The sequence below is a fragment of the Eubalaena glacialis genome, chromosome 5 (genome assembly GCF_028564815.1).
Source record: "Eubalaena glacialis isolate mEubGla1 chromosome 5, mEubGla1.1.hap2.+ XY, whole genome shotgun sequence".
NCBI classification, from domain to species: domain Eukaryota; kingdom Metazoa; phylum Chordata; class Mammalia; order Artiodactyla; family Balaenidae; genus Eubalaena; species Eubalaena glacialis.
In genome coordinates, this window is record NC_083720.1 from 123,864,794 (window position 1) to 123,886,969 (window position 22,176).

Here is a 22,176-nt window from a genome sequence, read left to right on the forward strand (position 1 = left end):
TAACTTAGATTAGTGCCAGACCAATTTTAAAAAGGAAAAGAAATACCCAGAATTGAACAAAAAAACAAGAGGAAGCATCCATCTGTATCAGTAGAAGATAGCTGGATGTCTTTTAATATCATGTATTAGCTCCAGGGAGGTACTGAAGTTCTGGTAAGCCAGTTGTAAGGCTTTCCCAGTGGCCATAATCAGAAAATAACATGTTGGATACAAAATCAAGTGATGAATAATTACAGGTCATTAGCAATATTAGAAATTAAAAAGGAAGCAGAACAATGCATACTGGTATAGTCAATTTGATAGTCATATGTGTTGATAAAATGCTTCTAATTTTTATGTTTATATGATCATGGGAGGGCTTCATTCCAAAGAGCCATATGAAAAGGCATCAGTTCAGGAGAAATATACACTGAAATTTGTATGTGAATGTAAAGTGTAAACTCTTGGGACTTACATGACATTGGGCTTCACAACTGTATGCAAAGATGTTACTCCAACCACACTGCCAGAAGCGTAGGTGTTCTAGTTGTAGCATTCGTTATTGTGGCATGAATGGTTAGGTGATCAGAAAGTCAATCTTGACTTTATTTGTTTACTAAAGCACTGATAATATATTGTGAAAAGTTCTGATTGTGTCACAAAGGGGAAAGAGATGAAGCTTCTAATTAGGTTATGTTTACCTTCCATTCCATGTTCAGATGAGTCAGGAAATGCTTTGATTTGCAGATTCCTACTTAGTAAGGACTTTTTGATAAACATTGAAAGCTCTCTATTTTGTAGCTAGTCCTCAACCCATAAATATCTATTTTTTCCTGAAAAAGAGATGACCAACTTTCCCATTTTCTTGAATCTTCCCCATATTCTCTTTCCTCTGTCCCTCCAAGCATATTCACCTCACATATCCCAAAACAGTTTCATCAGACCTTTTGACTCTTCGAGGCTCTGTGCTGTCTTTCTTCTTCCTTCCTTTCACCATCAAGGCTCTGGACACAGTAGTTAAAATAGAATAAAATGCTGCCTCCCATTCTTTGCTGCTCATTTATCAGTTGATTATAAACTAATTTCTGTTTCTAAGATTCTACTGAAAGTCAAAGGCTACAAGTCACATAATTATGGAGTCCAGTGACCTTTAGTTACTTTGCAACCTCTGTGCTCCAGCGGACACATTGGTTACATCCTCTTTCTTTGAATCTGTGCCTGTTTTCTTACGTTGCTGTCTATTGTCTGGCTCCTTCCTTAGGGGCCTTACAAATGCAGGCATTCCCCAGAGTTTTACCCTCAGTCCTCATCTCTGCTCATCATATACTCTCTACATGGGTGACTTCATCTAATCAGCCCACTTTTTGCTGGAAAATTCCAAATGTATATTTAAGCAGCATTATTTACAATTTCCAAGGCATGGAAGCAACCTAAGTGTCCATCAACAGACGAATAGATAAAGAAGATGTGGTGTGTGTGTATATGTATTACGTATATATACATATACACACAATGGAATACTACCAACCATAAAGCAGTATGAAATTCTGCCATTTGCAACAACATGGATGGACTTGGAGGGCATTATGCTTCATGAAATAAGTCAGACAGAGGAAGACAAATACTGTGTGATATCACTTATATGTGGAATCTAAAAAATACAACCAACTAGTGATTAAAACAAAAAAGAAGCGGAGTCACAGCAGATTCACAGATATAGAGAACACACTAGCCGTTACCAGTCGGGAGAGGGAAGGAGGGAGGGGCAATATAGGGGTAGAGGGAAAAAAAACGTTATTACAGGATGATATGAAATCATGTGTGTTAAGCTTTTGAAAACTGTAAAGCACTATAGAACTTAAAGAATCTTTCATTCAATAAAAAATAAAAATAAAATTTTTAAAAACAGCATATTTGAACAGAATGCATTTCCCCCTAAAACCTGAACATACATTTTTTTTTTTACTTTCTCTCCCTGATCTTCCCCTACCTAAACTCTTAATATATAGTCTACTTGTCAAATTACTTCTCTTTTAGAACCTGTAACTTCCTCACCCTTCTCCTGCACTCCAAGTTCAAGCTCTGATCATTCCTTGCCTTGACTATTTTAATAGCCTCCTAATTGGTCTCCATGTCTCTGGTTTATTCCATCCCTGCCGCAGTCCTGGCTCAAGCCATCCTGCCCACTGCGGCTAGGCGCTGTACATAGCTAATCACACCCCTCCACTGCTCACGAATCCTCAGTGTTTGTCCACCCACTATTTAGAGAATTCTAGGTTTTTACCGACAATACAAACACTTGCCACATAGCCCCATATCATTTTAAAACAATGTAATTGAATTTATCACAAAATACGTGTTTATTTTAGAAAATGTCTAAAATAGATAAGCTACAAAAATAGAAAGTATCCTAATTTTAATATTCCTGCTTTTGCTATTTCCTGCTACCCCATTACAACCAAAGCAGACGGTGGGTCATTCCCAAGTGCATCTGACATTTTCCTGTTTCCATGCCTTTCCATGTTATTTACATCCCCCCAACCCCATCCAATTTCTAACTATTGAAATTCTATTCGGCCTTCATCACCCATCACAAAAGTTTATTTCTCTAAGATGCCTTCCCTGATCTTTGAATCCCTGCAGCAGATATTAGTGATAATATATGGAAAAAGCACTTTGAGTTACACCTTGGGGTTCTTCCTCCTTGGTGGATTTTATATTTTATAGTCTGTCATTGTGTAACAGTTGTGTAACTGTTGTTTTTAAGCCATGCACTTGTTGTATCCAAAAACTACACTCTAAGATTCTTGAATGTCTTTTATTCTCTTTCACAATGATTTTCATAAGCCTTGACTTCCAGAAGTTGATAAAATAAATTGTAGCATTGTGCTATTTGCTTGGGATGGTGGGAATAAAGGGAGAGCTGGGGATAGAAATGGGAAAAGGTTGAAAGGGGGAGAAAGAGAGAGACCCTATCCTCCTAGAGAAGATAATGACAATTCCAGGGGCAAAACCTCTAAACTGATTCTTTTGACGTGTCCAATTCCAAGATGGGGTGGAAATGAATGTGTAGTAATACTGATACTGTGGTGGTGATGTTGATACTGGTCCGTACTCAACTCCATCCATTTCAGATGCAACAAGGAAAACCCAAAACAGGAGTTCACCACTGAAAAAGGTTGGCAGGATTTACCTCGCTGACTGGAATCCCATAGAAATGGCAGGGATGGGAGGGGATTGGAAAACCTGAGAAACCCAAGAGATTGTGGCGAAAGAAGATATAGCTGAACTTCTTCTTTATGATTCAGGAGCTTCGTCTCAGTGCTGAGTAGTTGAAAATATTTCCATCTCCTTGCAGATGGGTAAGCACCACTGCTATTTTGACAAGCCTGGCTCCCTATGGGAGACTGAGATGCAGCTGGATTTTCATTCTGTAAAAGCTCTTTGGGAAATGGTTTCAGGATACGACCAGAAGAGTGCATTGGTTGCTTTGCCATTTGTCTAAATGGGTACATCGGGATTTACTGAAACTTAATAGAGGAGTAAGAGTGGTGAAGGCAGGAAAACGGCTTCTGTTAGTACAAGCAAGATGACGGAGGGTCACAGGCAGGCCGCAGCAGTAGAGATGCTGCCAAGTGGTCCAATTGGTGGATGGATGGATGGATGGATGGATGGATGGATGGATGGATGGCTGTGGGGTGTAAAGAGGGCAGAAGAATCAGGGAGAACTGAGGTGCTTAACATGAATGTCTGAGAGTGGGTGAGTGTCATTTTCTGTGACGCGAAGGAAGGGAGGAACTGATGTGGAATGGTGGCAGAGGAGGCGGACTCAAGTTAAGATGTGACCTTGAAACTGGACTGAAGGTAAAACTTTTCCTCTGCCCTCTTAGGGTCTCTGGCTGGGCCTGAGAATTAAACTGCCCTAAGACAGATTAATGGGAGAAAAGCATACACATTTTACATATACATGGCAATTCTCACCAGAAAATGAAGACCCAAAGAAGTGTCAAAACCTAAATACTTTTATACTAGGTTGAACAAAGAAAAGCAATTGTGGAAAAATAACTGAAATATATGGGGACACGGGGTGTGGTGCTAAAGGAAGATAAGAATTCTTTCATCTAGGTCTGTTGTATAGAATTCTCTCAGCATTGACTCCCCATATCTGGTGATAAGAATGTTTCTATCCTGCTGGTAGAGAGAGGGCATCTTTCCACGCGGGAATTTTATCTCTTGCTTTCAGGAAGAAAAGGGGAGGTCAGAGCACTCTTCCTGCACCTGCTGTTTTTTCAAGTGCCTTTAGCTCAAAATAATCCTCATGCCAATGTGGCATATTTGGGGGTGGCATATTCTGCCATGCTTCATTACCTTAACATGTCTATTAGGCATCCAAGTGAAGATGCAATATATGTGTCTGTAATTCAGAGAAGAGGTGTCCAGTAGAGAGGGAAATTTAAGATTCATCATCATACAATGATAGTTAAGTCATGGGACTGGTTGACTTATATACTGCCTAAGGGCAGTATATCTAGTACAGGAAGGTAAAGTGTGCTGTCCTAAATCCCGGGGGCACTTCAGCATTAGAGAGAACTAGAGAAGAAAGAGCTGGAACTGAGCAGCTGCCCATCTCGTCAAGGTACTCCTTGTCTGCACGAAAACTGAGATTTAACAAAAGGAGGGCTAGAGAGGGAATTTTTTATTTACCTATTTACTTATATCTGTTGTTGGGAATGTGGTAGGTGCAGGTGCCTTTACATTATCTCTCAATAATCCTATTGGGTAGATCTTAACATTCTCCCTTTAAAAGGGAAGATTGAAACTTAATCGAATAGATGTTGGGAAGCTGGGCTGATATTCTTTCCTGTTACACGTGTCCAAATGGGTATCTGTTATTACTGATACCCGCTACTTTCCCAGGCTACTTGCATAACACGAGCATATATGGACTTTTATTTTTTTATTTTTTATTTTTTTAAACATCTTTATTGAAGTATAATTGCTTTACAATGGTGTGCTAGCTTCTGCTTTACAACAAAGTGAATCAGTTACACATATACATATGTTGCCATATCTCTTCCCTCTTGCATCTCCCTCCCTCCCACCCTCCCTATCCCACCCCTCTAGGTGGTCACAAAGCACCGAGCTGATCTCCCTGTGCTATGCGGCTGCTGCCCACTAGTTATCTATTTTACATTTGGTAGTGTATATATGTCCATGACACTCTCTCACCCTGTCACATCTCACCCCTCCCCCTCCCCATATCCTCAAGTCCATTCTCTAGTAGGTCTGTGTCTTTATTCCCATCTTGCCACTAGGTTCTTCATGACCTCTTTTTTTTTTTTTCCCTTAGATTCCATATATATGTGTTAGCATACTGTATTTGTTTTTCTCTTTCTGACTTACTTCACTCTGTATGACAGACTCTAACTCCATCCACCTCATTACAAACACCTCCATTTCATTTCTTTTTATGGCTGAGTAATATTCCATTGTATATATGTGCCACATCTTCTTTATCCATTCATCCGATGATGGACACCTAGGTTGCTTCCATGTCCTGGCTATTGTAAACAGAGCTGCAATGAATATTTTGGTACATGACTCTTTCTGAATTATGGTTTTCTCAGGGTATATGCCCAGTAGTGGGATTGCTGGGTCATATGGTAGTTCTATTTTTAGTTTTTTAAGGAACCTCCATACTGTTCTCCATAGTGGCTGTATCAATTTACATTCCCACCAACAGTGCAAGAGTGTTCCCTTTTCTCCACACCCTCTCCAGCATTTATTGTTTCTAGATTTTTTGATGATGGCCATTCTGACTGGTGTGAGATGATACCTCATTGTAGTTTTGATTTGCATTTCTCTAATGATTAAAGATGTTGAGCATTCTTTCATGTGTCTGTTGGCAATCTGTATCTCTTCTTTGGAGAAATGTCTATTTAGGTCTTCTGCCCATTTTTGGATTGGGTTGTTTGTTTTTTTGTTATTGAGCTGCATGAGCTGCTTGTAAATCTTGGAGATTAATCCTTTGTCCGTTGCTTCATTTGCAAATATTTTCTCCCATTCTGAGGGTTGTCTTTTGGTCTTGTTTATGGTTTCCTTTGCTGTGCAAAAGCTTTTAAGTTTCATTAGGTCCCATTTGTTTATTTGTGTTTTTATTTCCATTTCTCTAGGACCTGGGTCAAAAAGGATCTTGCTGTGACTTATGTCATACAGTGTTCTGCCTATGTTTTCCTCTAAGAGTTTGATAGTGTCTGGCCTTACACTTAGGTCTTTAATCCATTTTGAGTTTATTTTTGTGTATGGTGTTAGGGAGTGTTCTAATTTCATACTTTTACATGTACCTGTCCAATTTTCCCAGCACCACTTATTGAAGAGGCTGTCTTTTCTCCACTGTATATGCTTGCCTCCTTTATCAAAGATAAGGTGACCATATGTGCGTGGGCTTATCTCTGGGCTTTCTATCCTGTTCCATTGATCTATATTTCTGTTTTTGTGCCAGTACCAAACTGTCTTGATTACTGTAGCTTTGTAATATAGTCTGAAGTCAGGGAGCCTGATTCCTCCAGCTCCATTTTTCGTTCTCAAGATTGCTTTGGCTATTCGGGGTCTTTTGTGTTTCCATACAAATTGTGAAATTTTTTGTTCTAGTTCTGTGAAAAATGCCAGTGGTAGTTTGATAGGGATTGCATTGAATCTGTAGATTGCTTTGGGTAGCAGAGTCATTTTCACAATGTTGATTCTTCCAATCCGAGAACATGGTATATCTCTCCATCTATTTGTATCATCTTTAATTTCTTTCATCAGTGTCCTATAATTTTCTGCATACAGGTCTTTTGTCTCCTTAGGTAGGTTTATTCCTAGGTATTTTATTCTTTTTGTTGCAATGGTAAACGGGAGTGTTTTCTTAATTTCACTTTCAGATTTTTCATCATTAGTATACAGGAATGCAAGAGATTTCTGTGCATTAATTTTGTATCCTGCTACTTTACCAAATTCATTGATTAGCTCTAGTAGTTTTCTGGTAGCATCTTTTGGATTCTCTATGTATAGTATCATGTCATCTGCAAACAGTGACAGCTTTACTTCTTCTTTTCCGATTTGGATTCCTTTTATTTCTTTTTCGTCTCTGATTGCTGTGGCTAACACTTCCAAAACTATGTTGAATAATAGTGGTGAGAGTGGGCAACCTTGTCTTGTTCCTGATCTTAGTGGAAATGGTTTCAGTTTTTCACCATTGAGGACAATGTTGGCTGTGGGTTTGTCATATACGGCCTTTATTATGTTGAGGAAAGTTCCCTCTATGCCTACTTTCTGCAGGACTTTTATCATAAACGGGTGTTGAATTTTGTCGAAGGCTTTCTCTGCATCTATTGAGATGATCATATGGTTTTTCTCCTTCAATTTGTTAATATGATGTATCACGTTGATTGATTTGCGTATATTGAAGAATCCTTGCATTCCTGGAATAAACCCCACTTGATCATGGTGTATGATCCTTTTAATGTGCTGTTGGATTCTGTTTGCTAGTATTTTGTTGAGGATTTTTGCATCTATGTTCATCAGTGATATTGGCCTGTAGTTTTCTTTCTTTGTGACATCTTTGCCTGGTTTTGGTATCAGGGTGATGGTGGCCTCGTAGAATGAGTTGGGGAGTGTTCCTCCCTCTGCAATATTTTGGAAGAGTTTGAGAAGGATAGGTGTTAGCACTTCTCTAAATGTTTGATAGAATTCGCCTGTGAAGCCATCTGGTCCTGGGCTTTTGTGTGTTGGAAGATTTTTAATCACAGTTTCAATTTCAGTGCTTGTGATTGGTCTGTTCATATTTTCTATTTCTTCCTGGTTCAGTCTCGGCAGGTTGTGCATTTCTAAGAATCTGTCCATTTCTTCCAGGTTGTCCATTTTATTAGCATAGAGTTGCTTGTAGTAATCTCTTATGATCGTTTGTATTTCTGCAGTGTCAGTGGTTACTTCTCCTTTTTCATTTCTAATTCTATTAATTTGAGTCTTCTCCTTTTTTCTCTTGATGAGTCTGGCTAATGGTTTATCAATTTTGTTTATCTTCTCAAAGAACCAGCTTTTAGTTTCATTGATTTTTGCTATTGTTTCCTTCATTTCTTTTTCATTTATTTCTGATCTGATCTTTATGATTTCTTTCCTTCTGCTAGCTTTGGGGTTTTTTTGTTCTTCTTTCTCTAATTGCTTTAGGTGCAAGGTTAGGTTGTTTATTCGAGATGTTTCCTGTTTCTTGATGTAGGCTTGTATTGCTATAAACTTCCCTCTTAGAACTGCTTTTGCTGCATCCCATAGGTTTTGGATCGTCGTGTCTCCATTGTCATTTGTTTCTAGGTATTTTTTGATTTCCCCTTTGATTTCTTCAGTGATCACTTCGTTATTAAGTAGTGTATTGTGTAGCCTCCATGTGTTTGTATTTTTTACAGATCTTTTCCTGTAATTGATATCTAGTCTCATAGCGTTGTGGTCGGAAAAGATACTTGATACGATTTCAATTTTTTTAAATTTACCAAGGCTTGATTTGTGACCCAAGATATGATCTATCCTGGAGAATGTTCCATGAGCACTTGAGAAAAATGTGTATTCTGTTGTTTTTGGGTGGAATGTCCTATAAATATCAATTAAGTCCATCTTGTTTAATGTATCATTTAAAGCTTGTGTTTCCTTATTTATTTTCATTTTGGATGATCTGTCCATTGGTGAAAGTGGGGTGTTAAAGTCCCCTACTATGATTGTGTTACTGTCGATGTCCCCTTTTATGGCTGTTAGTATTTGCCTTATGTATTGAGGTGCTCCTGTGTTGGGTGCATAAATATTTACAATTGTTATACCTTCCTCTTGGATCGATCCCTTGATCATTATATAGTGTCCGTCTTTGTCTCTTGTAATTGTCTTTATTTTAAAGTCTATTTTGTCTGATATGAGAATTGCTACTCCAGCTTTCTTTTGATTTCCATTTGCATGGAATATCTTTTTCCATCCCCTCACTTTCAGTCTGTATGTGTCTCTAGGTCTGAAGTGGGTCTCTTGTAGACAGCATATATATGGGTCTTGTTTTTGTATCCATTCAGCCAGTCTGTGTCTTTTGGTGGGAGCATTTAATCCATTTACATTTAAGGTAATTATCGATATGTATGTTCCTATTCCCATTTTCTTAAATGTTTTGGGTTTGTTATTGTAGGTGTTTTCCTTCTCTTGTGTTTCTTGCCTAGAGAAGTTCCTTTAGCATTTGTTGTAAAGCTGGTTTGGTGGTGCTGAACTCTCTCAGCTTTTGCTTGTCTGTAAAGGTTTTAATTTCTCCATCAAATCTGAATGAGATCCTTGCTGGGTAGAGTAATCTTGGTTGTAGGTTTTTCTCCTTCATCACTTTAAGTATATCCTGCCACTCCCTTCTGGCTTGCAGCGTTTCTGCTGAAAGATCAGCTGTTAACCTTATGGGGATGCCCTTGTGTGTTATCTGTTGTTTTTCCCTTGCTGCTTTTAATATGTTTTCTTTATATTTAATTTTTGATAGTTTGATTAATATGTGTCTTGGTGTGTTTCTCCTTGGATTTATCCTGTATGGGACTCTCTGTGCTTCCAGGACTTGATTAACTATTTCCTTTCCCATATTAGGGAAGTTTTCAACTATAATCTCTTCAAATATTTTCTCAGTCCCTTTCTTTTTCTCTTCTTCTTCTGGGACCCCTATAATTCGAATGTTGGTGCGTTTAATGTTGTCCCAGAGGTCTCTGAGACTGTCCTCAGTTCTTTTCATTCTTTTTTCTTTATCCTGCTCTGCAGTAGTTATTTCCACCATTTTATCTTCCAGGTCACTTATCCGTTCTTCTGCCTCAGTTATTCTGCTATTGATCCCATCTAGAGTATTTTTAATTTCATTTATTGTGCTTGTCATCGTTTCTTGGTTCCTCTTTAGTTCTTCTACGTCCTTGTTAAATGTTTCTTGCATTTTGTCTATTCTATTTCCAAGACTTTGGATCATCCTTACTATCATTATTCTGAATTCTTTTTCAGGTAGACTACCTATTTCCTCTTCATTTGTTAGGTCTGGTGTGTTTTGACCCTGCTCCTTCATCTGCTGTGTGTTTTTCTGTCTTCTCATTTTGCTTATCTTACTGTGTTTGGGGTCTCCTTTTCACAGGCTGCAGGTTCGTAGTTCCCGTTGTTTTTGGTATCTGTCCCCAGTGGCTAAGGTTGGTTCAGTGGGTTGTGTAGGTTTCCTGGTGAAGGGAACTAGTGCCTGTGTTCTGGTGGATGAGGCTGGATGTTGTCTTTCTGGTGGGCACGTCCACGTCTGGTGGTGTGTTTTGGGGTGTCTGTGGCCTTATTATGATTTTAGGCAGCCTCTCTGTTAATGGATGGGGCTGTGTTCCTCTCTTGCTAGTTGTTTGGCATAGGGTGTCCAGCACTGTAGCTTGCTGGTCGTTGAGTGAAGCTGGGTCTTGATGTTGAGATGGAGATCTGTGAGAGATTTTCGCCGTTTAGTATTACGTGGAGCTGGGAGGTCTCTTGTGGACCAGTGTCCTGAAGTTGGCTCTCCCACCTCAGAGGCACAGCCCTGATGCCTGGCTGGAGCACCAAGAGCCTTTCATCCACACGGCTCAGAATAAAAGGGAGAAAAAATGGAAAGAAAGAAAAAAAGAGGATAAAATAAAATAAAATAAAGCAATTATAATAAAAATTAAGAAAAAAAATTATTAAGAGTAAATTTATTAAGAAAAAAAATTTTTTTTTAATTTTTAAAAATAGATTTATTAATTTTTTATACTAAAAATAAGAAAAAAATTATTTAGAAAAAATTTATTAAGAAAAAAAATTTTTTAATTTTTTAAAATAAAAAATGTGAAAAAACTTATTAAAAATTTTTTTAAAAATAGAAAATAAGGAAAAAATTATTAAGAAAACATTTATTAGGGAAAAAAAAATTTTTTTAAGCCAAAAAAAAACCAAACAAAAAAAAAAGAAAACGGACGGACCTAACCCTAGGACTAACGGTGAGAGCAAAGCTATACAGACAAAATCTCACCCAGAAGCATACACATCTACACTCACAAAAAAAAGGAAAAGGGGAAAAGTTAATATATCCTGCTCCCAAAGTCCATCTCCTAAATTTGGGATGATTCGTTGTCTATTCAGGTATTCAACAGATGCAGGCACATCAAGTTGTTTGTGGAGCTTTAATCCGCTGCTTCTGAGGCTGCTGGGAGAGATTTCCCTTTCTCTTCTTTGTTCGTACAGCTCCCGGGGTTCAGCTTTGGATTTGGACCCGCCTCTGCATGTAGGTCCCCTGAGGGCGTCTGTTCCCCGCCCAGACAGAACGGGGTTAAAGGAGCAGCTGATTCGGGGGCTCTGGCTCAGTCAGGCCGGGGGGAGGGAGCGGTACGGAGGAGGCGGGGCGAGCCTGCGGCGGCAGAAGCCGGCGTGACGTGGCAGAAGCCGGCGTGACTTTGCAGCAGCCTGAGGTGCGCTCTCCCGGGGAAGTTGTCCCCGGATTACGGGAGCCTGGCCGTGGCGGGCTGCACAGGCTCCCGGGAGGGGCGGTGTGGAGAATGACCTGTGCTCGCCCACAGGCTGTTTGGTGGCGGCATCAGCAGCCTTAGCGTCTCATGCCCGTCTCTGGGGTCCGCGCTGATAGCCGCGGCCCGCGCCCGTCTCTGGAGTTCGTTCAAGTGGCGCTCTGAATCCCCTCTCCTTGCACGCCGCGAAACAAAGAGGCAAGAAAAAGTCTCCTGCCTCTTCGGCAGCTGCAGACTTTTTCTCGTGCACCCTCCCGGCTAGTTGTGGTGCGCTAGACCCTTCAGGCTGTGTTCACGCAGCCAACCCCAGTCCTCTCCCTGGGATCCGACCGAAGCCCGCGCCTCAGCTCCCAGCCCCCGCCCGCCCTGGCGGGTGAGCAGACAAGCCTCTCGGGCTGGTGAGTGCTGCCCGGCGCCGAGCCTCTGTGCGGGAATCTCTCCGTTTTTCCCTCTGCGTCCCTGCTGCTGTGGGATCCGCGCTGATAGCCGCGGCTCGCGCCCGTCTCTGGAGCTCGTTTAGGCGGCGCTCTGAATCCCCTCTCCTTGCGCGCCGCGAAACAAAGAGGCAAGAAAAATTCTCTTGCCTCTTTGGCAGCCGCAGTCTTTTTCCCGGACTCCCTCCCGGCTAGCACCGAAGCCCGAGCCCCAGCTCCCAGGCCCCGCCCGCCCCGGCGGCTGAGCAGACAAGCCTCTCGGGCTGGTGAGTGCTGGTCGGCACCGCTCCTCTGTGCGGGAATCTCTCCGCTTTGCCCTCCGCACCAATGTGGCTGCGCTCTCCTCCGTGGCTCCGAAGCTTCCCCCCTCTGCTACCCGCAGTCTCCGCCCACGAAGGGGCCTCCTAGTGTGTGGAAACCCTTCCTCCTTCACAGCTCCCTCCCACTGGTGCAGGTCCCGTCCCTATTCTTTTGTCTCTGTTATTTCTTTTTTCTTTTGCCCTACCCAAGTACGTGGGGATTTTCTTGCCTTTTGGGAGGTCTGACGTCTTCTGCCAGCGCTCAGTGGGTGTTCTGCAGGAGCAGTTCCACGTGTAGATGTATTTCCCATGCATCTGTGGGGAGGAAGGTGATCTCCGCGTCCCACTCCTCCGCCATCCTGCCCCTCCCTCTGGACTTTTATTTTTATTTGGGAGCTCAAGACAGCCCCACCAGGAAATCTGGCTCTCGATGGATTTACCTCATTATCCTCTGCCTGGTACTTATCAAGAATGGAATCAGAAGTCTTTTATTTTTGCTTGTTACTTTCCTCTTCACTGGGGTATAAAAATTCTCCCCAATCCAGGAGAGTGCTAAACTAGAGCAGTGAGACAAGGGTTGTTTATATTTTTAAGTACTTTAGCCACAAACACATTTACAGAATGTTTTAGTGACTAGTCTGGTTTCTTCTCCCTGACTGTTATTTTGAAGCCATTAAAACTAAGTCATCCTGTAGGAGCTCTTGTACAAAGAAAGGCGAATAACACTGCATGGGAAATAGAAAATGAGTTATAGGTATATATCCACATCTAAGTACTTATTTCTTTGTAGAACCACCCTATGTACCTGTTTACAAACTAAGGTATGTGGTTTGGTTTTGTTTACTTTTAAAATAATTTCCTTAAACAAACTTCATTCCACATTTCAGCTCGTGTCCAACCAGGCTGGTGGAAAGTCAGTCTCTATTATTTTGAGCTTTCCTCTTGCCACGGGTCTTATCTCGCACTGAAACTTCTGGAAGGCTTGTCGGTATCTGTCATCCGCTGCTGACGTGCCCATTTCCTATTCATTATGGTATCTTTAAGCCCCTTCATTTCCTTACATCCAAGCCAAGCTCAAGACAAGGGAACCTTTGGCAAGGTGGACCAGTGACTTAGGGAGAGCCTCCCTAGATGCACCTTGTGGGCCTCCATACCGCTACCCCCCCCACCCCCCCCCACCCCCGGCACAGACACAGAACAATGCACAGGGATTCACCCTCCGGGCACCAACTTTTGTCCCTTTGTCTTCTCCCCACTGTTTCCCTCTCTCTCTCTCTCTATCTCCCCCTCTCCCTCTCTGTCCCTCCCTCCCTCCCTTTCCTTCTCCCTTTCCCTCTCTTTTCTCTTTCAACCCTCAAAGATCCTTTTGCCCCCTCAATGGACACCTCATATTCTCTGTCGTAAGATTAAAGAACAACAAATCTATTTAGTTCAGACAGCGCTTGCTTTCAGCATTGCTAACATCCCTGAGGCACGTGCTTGATGCTACAGCCTAAAATATAAGAGAGCAAAACACAATTTAATACCTCAAAAATTATTTTACCACTGTCTTACATACATTTAAATATAGCAGTCACATCTCATTTAGCCTTCTTTTATCGAAACAAAATTAACCTTAAACACTTCCTCATAAGCATTTTTCTTTAGCCCTTTAATCATTTATGATATTTCTTTCTGGACCTCATCCAAGTATTCTCCTTGTTAAAATTCAAAGATCAAAACTGGAATCAATTCTCTGAAAATGGTCTGATGGAAGCAATTATACTTCAAATTCATTCATTCTCTCTTTCTCTCTCTTTTTTCCTTTTTAAAGTTTTTTATAAAACACTTTCATCAATCTTTTCTTGAGTTGTTTTTCTGGGCATCTGCACTTTCTTTTCAAAGCAATGTTAAATATTATCTGAAAGTGTCACTACTTGGAGACTTGCTTCTTCTGACAAGAAGATATTCCTATTTTCCAGACACTTTGTAAAACTAAAAGAGTGAAATTGGAAGAAGAATGTAAAGAGTGATACCGGGGAGAATTAAACAATTAAATATGTCACGTTTTTTTTTTTTAAATTCTGAAAATAGATAAAAATGAGCAAGAACCACTTTAGAGATTAAATACAGTGTCAACATGCTTTGCCTTCTTTGATTTTTGCCCCATACCCTATTTCTTATTGAACTGTCACCTATTCTATTAGTAGAAAAAATATGCATCTCTAGAGTGTGCAGTTATGTTTTAACAGAATCAAAGAATCACACGAAGGTAGAGATGAAAGTAATTTTAGAAGTTGCTTAATCTAATCTAGCAACTAGCAAGAAATCACACCTGCCAGTTTCTGAGAGGTAGCAAGAAATCTGTGCTCAAAGGATCACAATCATAAAGTAGAAGGAATATGGTTTTTCCATTTGACAGACAAAGATAAAAATTCCCTGTCTGCTACTTGCATAGGTTTTATAATCCTTTTTCGCCTGTGGAGATAATAATTCTAACCAGTTGGACTGTTTGTAAGACATGAATAGATACTATCTATAAAGCAGCTATCACATGATTGGATATGATACATGAGAGATCTCTTTCTTTACTTCAAACACTTCCATTGATTTGCAAGTTGCCCAGACTTTAAACTACTGAATCTTTGACTATCTGAAATCAACAACCACTTAACTATAAATGTTCCTGTTCTCTAAGCCAATGGAATTCTTCTCGTTCCCATAGCCTTCAGTCTTTTCTGATTTGCCAGGTTCCCAAGCCCACTATCATCTTCCTGGTGACCATGCTCTGGTATCCTCTAGTTCAAAGTAGCCCTCCCCTTAGACTGTCATGTCCAGAAGTGCATGCAGTGCTCTATGGGGAGGACTCCTTCCTCTGAGTGCAATTTTGCATAATACTGCTCTTTCTTTTGTAGCAAACTTGTCTATGATTCTTGGAAGCACTCTATGACCTGGACATTCCAAGCAGTGACATAGTCTTATGTATTCTAAGTAATTTCTTAAATTAGGGACTTTTCCTGTGGTTGACCTAATGTATTTTGAATTAGATTCTGAAATTCAGTTAAAATGAAGAAATCATTTTAAATGTTGCTGGTGATTCAGTAGCCACCAAGGCTAATCTTGATTCTAAGCCAGTGGAAATTATCCCAACCTTGATATTCTTTGATTAAAATTTCCCCTCTGTTTAAACAGCTGCACAGTTTTTTTCAAAAGTCCTGGAAATATACTTTCAATATTCTAATTATAAATTAAATTTTTGGAAAGTTTTGGTAGATAATTTGACATCTAAGAGTATTTTGAGTCATTAAATTTCACACTGGACCTTGATCTAAACTGAAAACAAAAAATTCTTCTCTTATTTTTTATCATTTAAGCCAACTGTGAACCAGGCAAACTACATATTCAGGATCCTTTTTTGCAACTTGCTGTTGTAGAAGCCCAGGCAAGGCCTTTAAATTTGTTTTCTCATCTATAAAATGTGTAATTCAACTTGAAGACTTTTTAAAGTCACTCTACATCTGAAGAATCTCTGATTTTATGATGTAGGTACCACTCTCAAAGCTCTTAATGATAAAGACCTCCATTATATTCATTTTTACACAGATCTGCCGGTTTAAAATCTGACACAATCCAACATTCTAGAGCCTGAAACATGATGCTCTATTAAGATCGATTTATCAGATGAATGTAGACTCAGATAAAGTTCTGTAAGATACTGGCTCTAAAATCTTGGCTCAGCATTTCAAGATGGTATGCCTATAGCTCCGAACTTGGATGTAATGAAACATGAAACAGTCTCGTTTTAGCGTGGAAGGAAATCAGCTTTCTCATCAGAAGGAAAGATTTTTCAATTCAGTTTTAACTGGTAATTTTCCTTTGGGGGAGCTTGAAGAGGTGTAGTGGTTAAAGGAATAAACTATCAAATAACAACACTATTCATGAATAATTACCCAGTAGGGGGAGATAGGAGGATTCTAACTTTTATCTTTAGAGGTCTGAATGATTTGAGAGGATACCTATAGTGGGGGACTTGTGATCTAGGATACAGCAGTAGTTGCTGACAGAAAAGAGGGGGAAATAAGCAAATATCATCAAGTCACGCACGTTGGGTTTTATTTAAGGAAATGTCTCCTTGTGTAGGCAGTGATGTGTTTAAGAGTGAGACATTTCCTTTTACTTGTTTCTATTTTAAGTGATTGCTTTGACAGGTCTTTGAAGGAAAAAAAAATCATTTTCTATCCTGCAGATTCAGTAACTGCCCTTAAATGTCAGATCATGTCACATTTTCAGTGGAGACAACATTGTGATTTGCTTCCATGGTGATCTACCGGTCAGTGATGGCTAAAACTAATGACCTTGGATTATCGGGGTACCGTGCAAGGCAGCCACTAATTAATTATTTGTCATAATCTCCCAGGGAGGAAATTACTAATATTGTTACTCAGTACATCCTTTGCATTGACACTAGCAGAGTGCTGAAAAATTCATTTGTGGCCCTGAAGAAATAACCATTTGTGCTGTTCTTAACAGGAAGCAAGGAAGCAGCCCCAAGAGCACCTGTGTCCACTCGGTGACATAGTCAGGGCCTCAAACTCTATGTGCTGTGGCAGGCTTGTAGGCTATGTTGCTTTCAAATTTCAGCTGAATAATAGAATGACTATGTCAGAGGCATTTTTAATATATTATTCTAATCTCCAGAGATTGCAGTTAGTAAGCAACAAATTAATTCAATTATAAAACTGCCCCTCAAAAAAAAAATCTTTTAATGTAGCATTTTCACTTGGAAGGCATATTCAACAAGCAGACTTGGAAAATATTAAATGCGCTCTGGCAGTTGTAGGGAAAGAAAGCCATTTGGTATGAATGAGTGCCCTGTATTTGGAGTAAGGACGGTTACAAGATCCTTTCAACTTACTGGTCGGCCAGTTGTCTGTTCCTCAGCCAGAGCCTGTCTACAGGTGGTCCCACTGGGAAAGAAAGAGTATTTGTATACTATTATTGATAGATTGTGGTTAATATTTAACCTAAATTTGTAATCAGAATGTAATATTTATATTATGATAGATAGATAGATAGATAGATAGATAAATGATATAGGAGACTCTGTACTTCTCTCTTAACAAGGAAAGGAACCAAGGTTTTAACAAACTTACGATTTGCTACAGATAACCTTCATCTTAATAATGGACAGGAGAGAGTGTTAGTGAAGATGGTATTAGAGAAATAATATTGGACAAGGAAGCTTTTCTTAGTCACATTCAAAGGTATCCATACTTTAAAATCTACTGCATGTTTCCTACCTAGTGAGCAAGTAGAAAGTTAAACAAGTAACCAAGTACAACTGACAATAGGAATTATGCAGCCCTCCCTTTCACTCAATAAACCACTCATTTTCCAGATAATATTCTATTTCACTTTGACACTGGCTCCATAGTCTTAGGTCTTAACCGAACAACAAGGAAGCACCAGAGCCCAGCCCAGCGTTGATTGATGTGGTGTTTTAAACTAAGATCGCTGTTTGAAATAATTACGACTGCTGTTTGTCCACATGTGGCCACTGGATGTGGTCGACACCAGGTCAAAAATCTCTGTGTAGGAGGTTTTCAGAAGCTGCAACTGGTTGAAAAGGGGTCATGGATGCTAAGGGGCTTGTGTAGAAGGTACCTTTGCATATACAGCCCTGTTCACAGACCAAGCAACAGCTGGCTTTCTGCCTCAAAACCCAGAGGAGCTGACAGAGATCAAAAACTCCTTGACAACTGAGAGTGACTGAAATTCTGAATACTCTGAATACTGCTGAACTATACCATAGAAAAGAATTTGTATTTTCAACTTACATCAGTGTGGCATATTTCAGATGTGCCGTAATTGGAACTGCTTTTAAGCCCAATTACAAATGCTTATTTTTCACTTTTACAGAAAATACACAACCTGGAAATTTAGAATCTTTTATTTTTCAACATGTACTCTGTAAATGTGGATCTCTTTTCAGATCTGGAGTCCATAGGAGATAGATTTGGCTTCATTTTAGGAAGATGAGCAGGAGACAACATAATTTATGAGCTGAACCAATGAAAGGGTGCTGAGTCGGGTTTTGTTAAACTAGTCTTATGGCTGGCAAGGATGACATGTCAGATGTTTCATTCATTTTAAATACCAAGCCATTTCCATAAATCATTTTTATAACTTTAAATACATTATATAGGTACAGTAACAATAGACAGTGTGTTTAAATGTGCCAGACACGTCCGTTTCCTTCACTACATACTGTGTTTCTCATTTCATTTTCCAAAGATGTACTTATCAGATTATTTTTATGGACTGATACATATTTTAGTTTTATTCACGTAGCCTTGTCTGTTGGCCCCATTATGCTTCTCTGATTCTTCCTTGTGCATATACATATTCAACCCATGTGAATATCATCATAGCATTTCTCTCTTCCATTTTGCACAAAAGCCCAGTTAGAAAAAAAACGCAGGATGCATTTGGGGCTATTTAGCATAAAATCTTCATCTGAAACTGCTGTATTATATAAGATAATGTGTTGTATTTCAGGATATTTAAGGTTGAGTTTCTTTACTGTGTGAACGCTATACTATTTTCTTTTCTCCCCTAACTCCCCACCCCTCCCCTCCCTGTTTAACAGCAGACAAACCCAGGGAGCACTGAATGAATCTGATGATCCTGAAACAGGCTGTCTAACTGATAACAAGCCAACTTCTCGACACTTCTATCCCGTCGCCTTGCTGCTTGTCAGCTCACACCTGCTAGTTGTGTGGCTTATTTTAAGTCTTGCATTACTTTTAGCCAAATACCAATAAGTTTTATGTTGTACTCCTTTCTTTTCTACAACTGACAATGGACTTTAAATTATGGGGACAATGCTGTAATTTCTACATTTTCAGAGTCACAGAATTTAAAAAAAAACAAATGTTTGCATTGTAAGTGTTTTATTTGTTTTTCCTAAAATCTAAAAAAAAAAAAGAAGTACTATGCATTAAGTGAATTATTTTGCTCTTTTGTTCATGGAGAAGTGTTTCCCTCTGTTAACTAGCTCAAGAAGAAATTTTAAATTCCTGTCTTTGGCATAAGACAAAGAACAGAATCCTGAAAGCTTGACGTTCTGCATCTCCTCTTCCTCTTCCCATTAAATTTACTTAAAGAAATTAAGACTGAATTTGCACAAACCCTGAAACCCTGAGACAAGTCCTAGAGATATGGGAGGTTCCAGACTTGATTTCCACTGTGCCGATCTCATTGTCACCATCAGCTGATAGAATCTTCTGTTTGATATCTTAACTTGTTAGTTCTGTGATTTCCTTCCTGCAATTAACCCTTTTCTGTCAAGTAACTTTCTGGAGAGAATGGCTATTTATGTTTTGTAATTAAATGAACCCGTTTGTAACCATGGTTTGGGTTGATTTTGCTCTCAGAGTACTTTTCTATTCTTTTTAACAAAGTCTTGTTTGTGTCTCGATGCCCCATTTTCAGCACCTGTGACTTTTGTACTGTCTGTACACAAGCGGTCCTCTTGATAAAGCTGAGACTTGGACCAGGCTGTCTGGAAAGCCATTTTCCTCTTCGTTGCACAGCTAAAATAATGCAGTCAAATAAAGATGAAACTTTCCTTTAAAAATCTATATGGCCAGACTTAATAAATTAAATGCCTTATTCCTAGAACCTACATCCTTAGGGCTATGTGTAGATGTTCATGTGTTTTAAAGAGACTGAGAAATTCATTTGTGGAAAAGTTATAAAAAGGCAGATATATTTATGAAATGAAAATGAAGCTGTATTGTGAAGCAAATTATATTTAAAGAGTTTATTAAACCTTAAATATATGTTAAGAGCAAAGGGACGCTACTCATCTTTTTTCTGAGGGCAATAATGGTATTGGGCCTGGCCTAGGATTTAATTTTGTAAGATGTATCATCATTTGTGAAAAAAAAAATGTAGAGTTGAATCTTTGTTATTTTTACTTGGACTGTTGCTGCAACTCTGCATTGGACAAATAAAGCATATTTATTTATTCTGTGTTTCATGAAGTTGTCCTTTTTCCCCTTTCACCAGAGAAGGATGCCGCATAGAAAATGTACTGAAGAATATCAAATGCAGGAAGTATGCTTTCAACATGCTACAGCTGATGGCTTTCCCCAAGTACTACAGACCTCCAGAGGGAACTTATGGAAAAGCTGACACCTAAGTTTACCAACATGTAAATAAACAGGAACACAAATACGCTTCCGCTGGATAATCTCTACCTTTTTTTTATGTTTTCATTGTCATGAATTTGTGGAGGGAGGTGATCAGGGATATTTGCCCAAATCTAGGAATTACTTGAATTAGTTATCAGCCTATGACTCTGAAAGAAATCCATTAAACAAACCTTAAATCATATCGCGTTTCTAGTTCTAAGCTTGTATTGATTCTCGCTGGTTGAGATCAGCTCAGAAAGTGTACATTTCATTCATGGGATATTTTAATGAAAGACATTCTGAGAAAACCTAGGTCGCTACAGGGGACCTGGGGGTGATTCAGAGAGTGGCATTCTCCACTCCAAAGCTATGATTGATAGAGTGTAAAGGGAAGAGAGACTTTGAGATATTATTCCATAGCCTTTCTCACAAATAACCTGAGAGCCCATTTGTGGGCTTTAAAAAATATTTTTCTAGTTACTTGAAACTAGGGAGAGTTAACTCATGATTTTGACTACAGAAGCAGTTTATGTGTGCTTGTAAGGACTTTTGTCATCCAGTGGAGGTGTGACAGGTCCTCCTAAACACGTAGATGGAGAGCGTTAGTAAAGCAGTAAAAATACTTTTCAAAAGCATAATATCTTCTCAAAACTCTGACTTAGGTTCGATGGCCCCATCAGCCTGAACTTTATGTAGTCAAGTTCATGAAAGACTGTAAAATATCTTTGAGGTGTTTTCTAGCAGTCATCTTGGTATAGAATGTAGATGGTGTAAGTATGCATTGTCTAACGTAGATTAGTATACGTGAATAAACCTTTTAAAACATAGGCCACCATAACTAATGATAAACCCAAACAATTATTTCTCTTCAATGGAATTTCAAATTTGCCCTTACTTAGTAAAATAACACTGAAAGTTTTCCAAAAGTCCAAATCAGAAGTTGCCTTAGAGATCATCATGTATAACACCATTATAAATGGCTAAATTAAAGCACAAGGAAGATATACCCCCAATTACCCAGCTAGATAATTTTAGAACCCTGGTTACAATCTCTTCTTACCTTCTTAGCTTGTGGCTTGTCTGTTCTCTAAATTGCCACACTAAATATATACATGAAAATTTGGGAAGAATGCTAGTTAGTTAAATAGAAATTGGCATTTATTGCTGGAATTGAAGCTTGGAGTATAAGGGTCTGAACAAATGAGATTTTTTTTTCTCCAAATTTTAAGAATCTATTCTTTTTCCTTTCTCATCAGAGGAACATGCCATCCAGAGCATAAATCTCCCTTGGAAATGCCAGAGGCCTGTTACACTGACACTTCTTAGCTGTGACCACATTCAATGGATGATCTTAGGGACTTTCCATAGCTGATGTAATAGCTCCTCCACGAAGATGCCTGTTGAAATAAGGATTCCGAACAGATCTCTAGGCTCATATTTGGTTTTTCAAATTAGTGCATTTTAGATAACCCTTTGGGGCTTTTAATGCTAGAATTATCAATCTATTATTTTAATTAAGGACTTGTGGGCATTATACTTGAGGCAGGTGTCAAACTATTTACAGCCTTTTTCATAAAAAGATGCTGTGTACCGTGGATCTATTCATAGACAGGTTATCTTGGTGTTCTCCTTTATGCCTCGTTCTTCATTTCACTGAGTAAATATAATCTTTGAATTGTTCAATTTCATTTGAAAATGGTAGCATTTGTGATTATTTTCATTATCCCACTGGATTTAAGGTACAGAGGTTGGGATG

General features: G+C 39.3%; 1 protein-coding gene across 9 annotated transcripts in view; it reads left to right on the forward strand.

The window, feature by feature from the left end:
* The window catches only part of INPP4B (inositol polyphosphate-4-phosphatase type II B), a 752,704-nt gene extending 730,732 nt beyond the window's left edge, over positions 1-21,972 (forward strand). For 6 of the 9 annotated variants that reach the window (XM_061192570.1, XM_061192574.1, XM_061192571.1 and 3 more), the window contains one exon: positions 18,875-19,046. In XM_061192570.1, the coding sequence (XP_061048553.1) occupies positions 18,875-19,046 (172 nt within the window). Of the gene's footprint in view, positions 1-18,874; positions 19,047-20,295; positions 21,089-21,676 lie in introns of those variants that run through there. The other 3 variants (XM_061192573.1, XM_061192572.1, XM_061192579.1) reach the window with 3 other exon arrangements.
* The last annotated feature ends 204 nt before the right edge of the window (positions 21,973-22,176 follow it).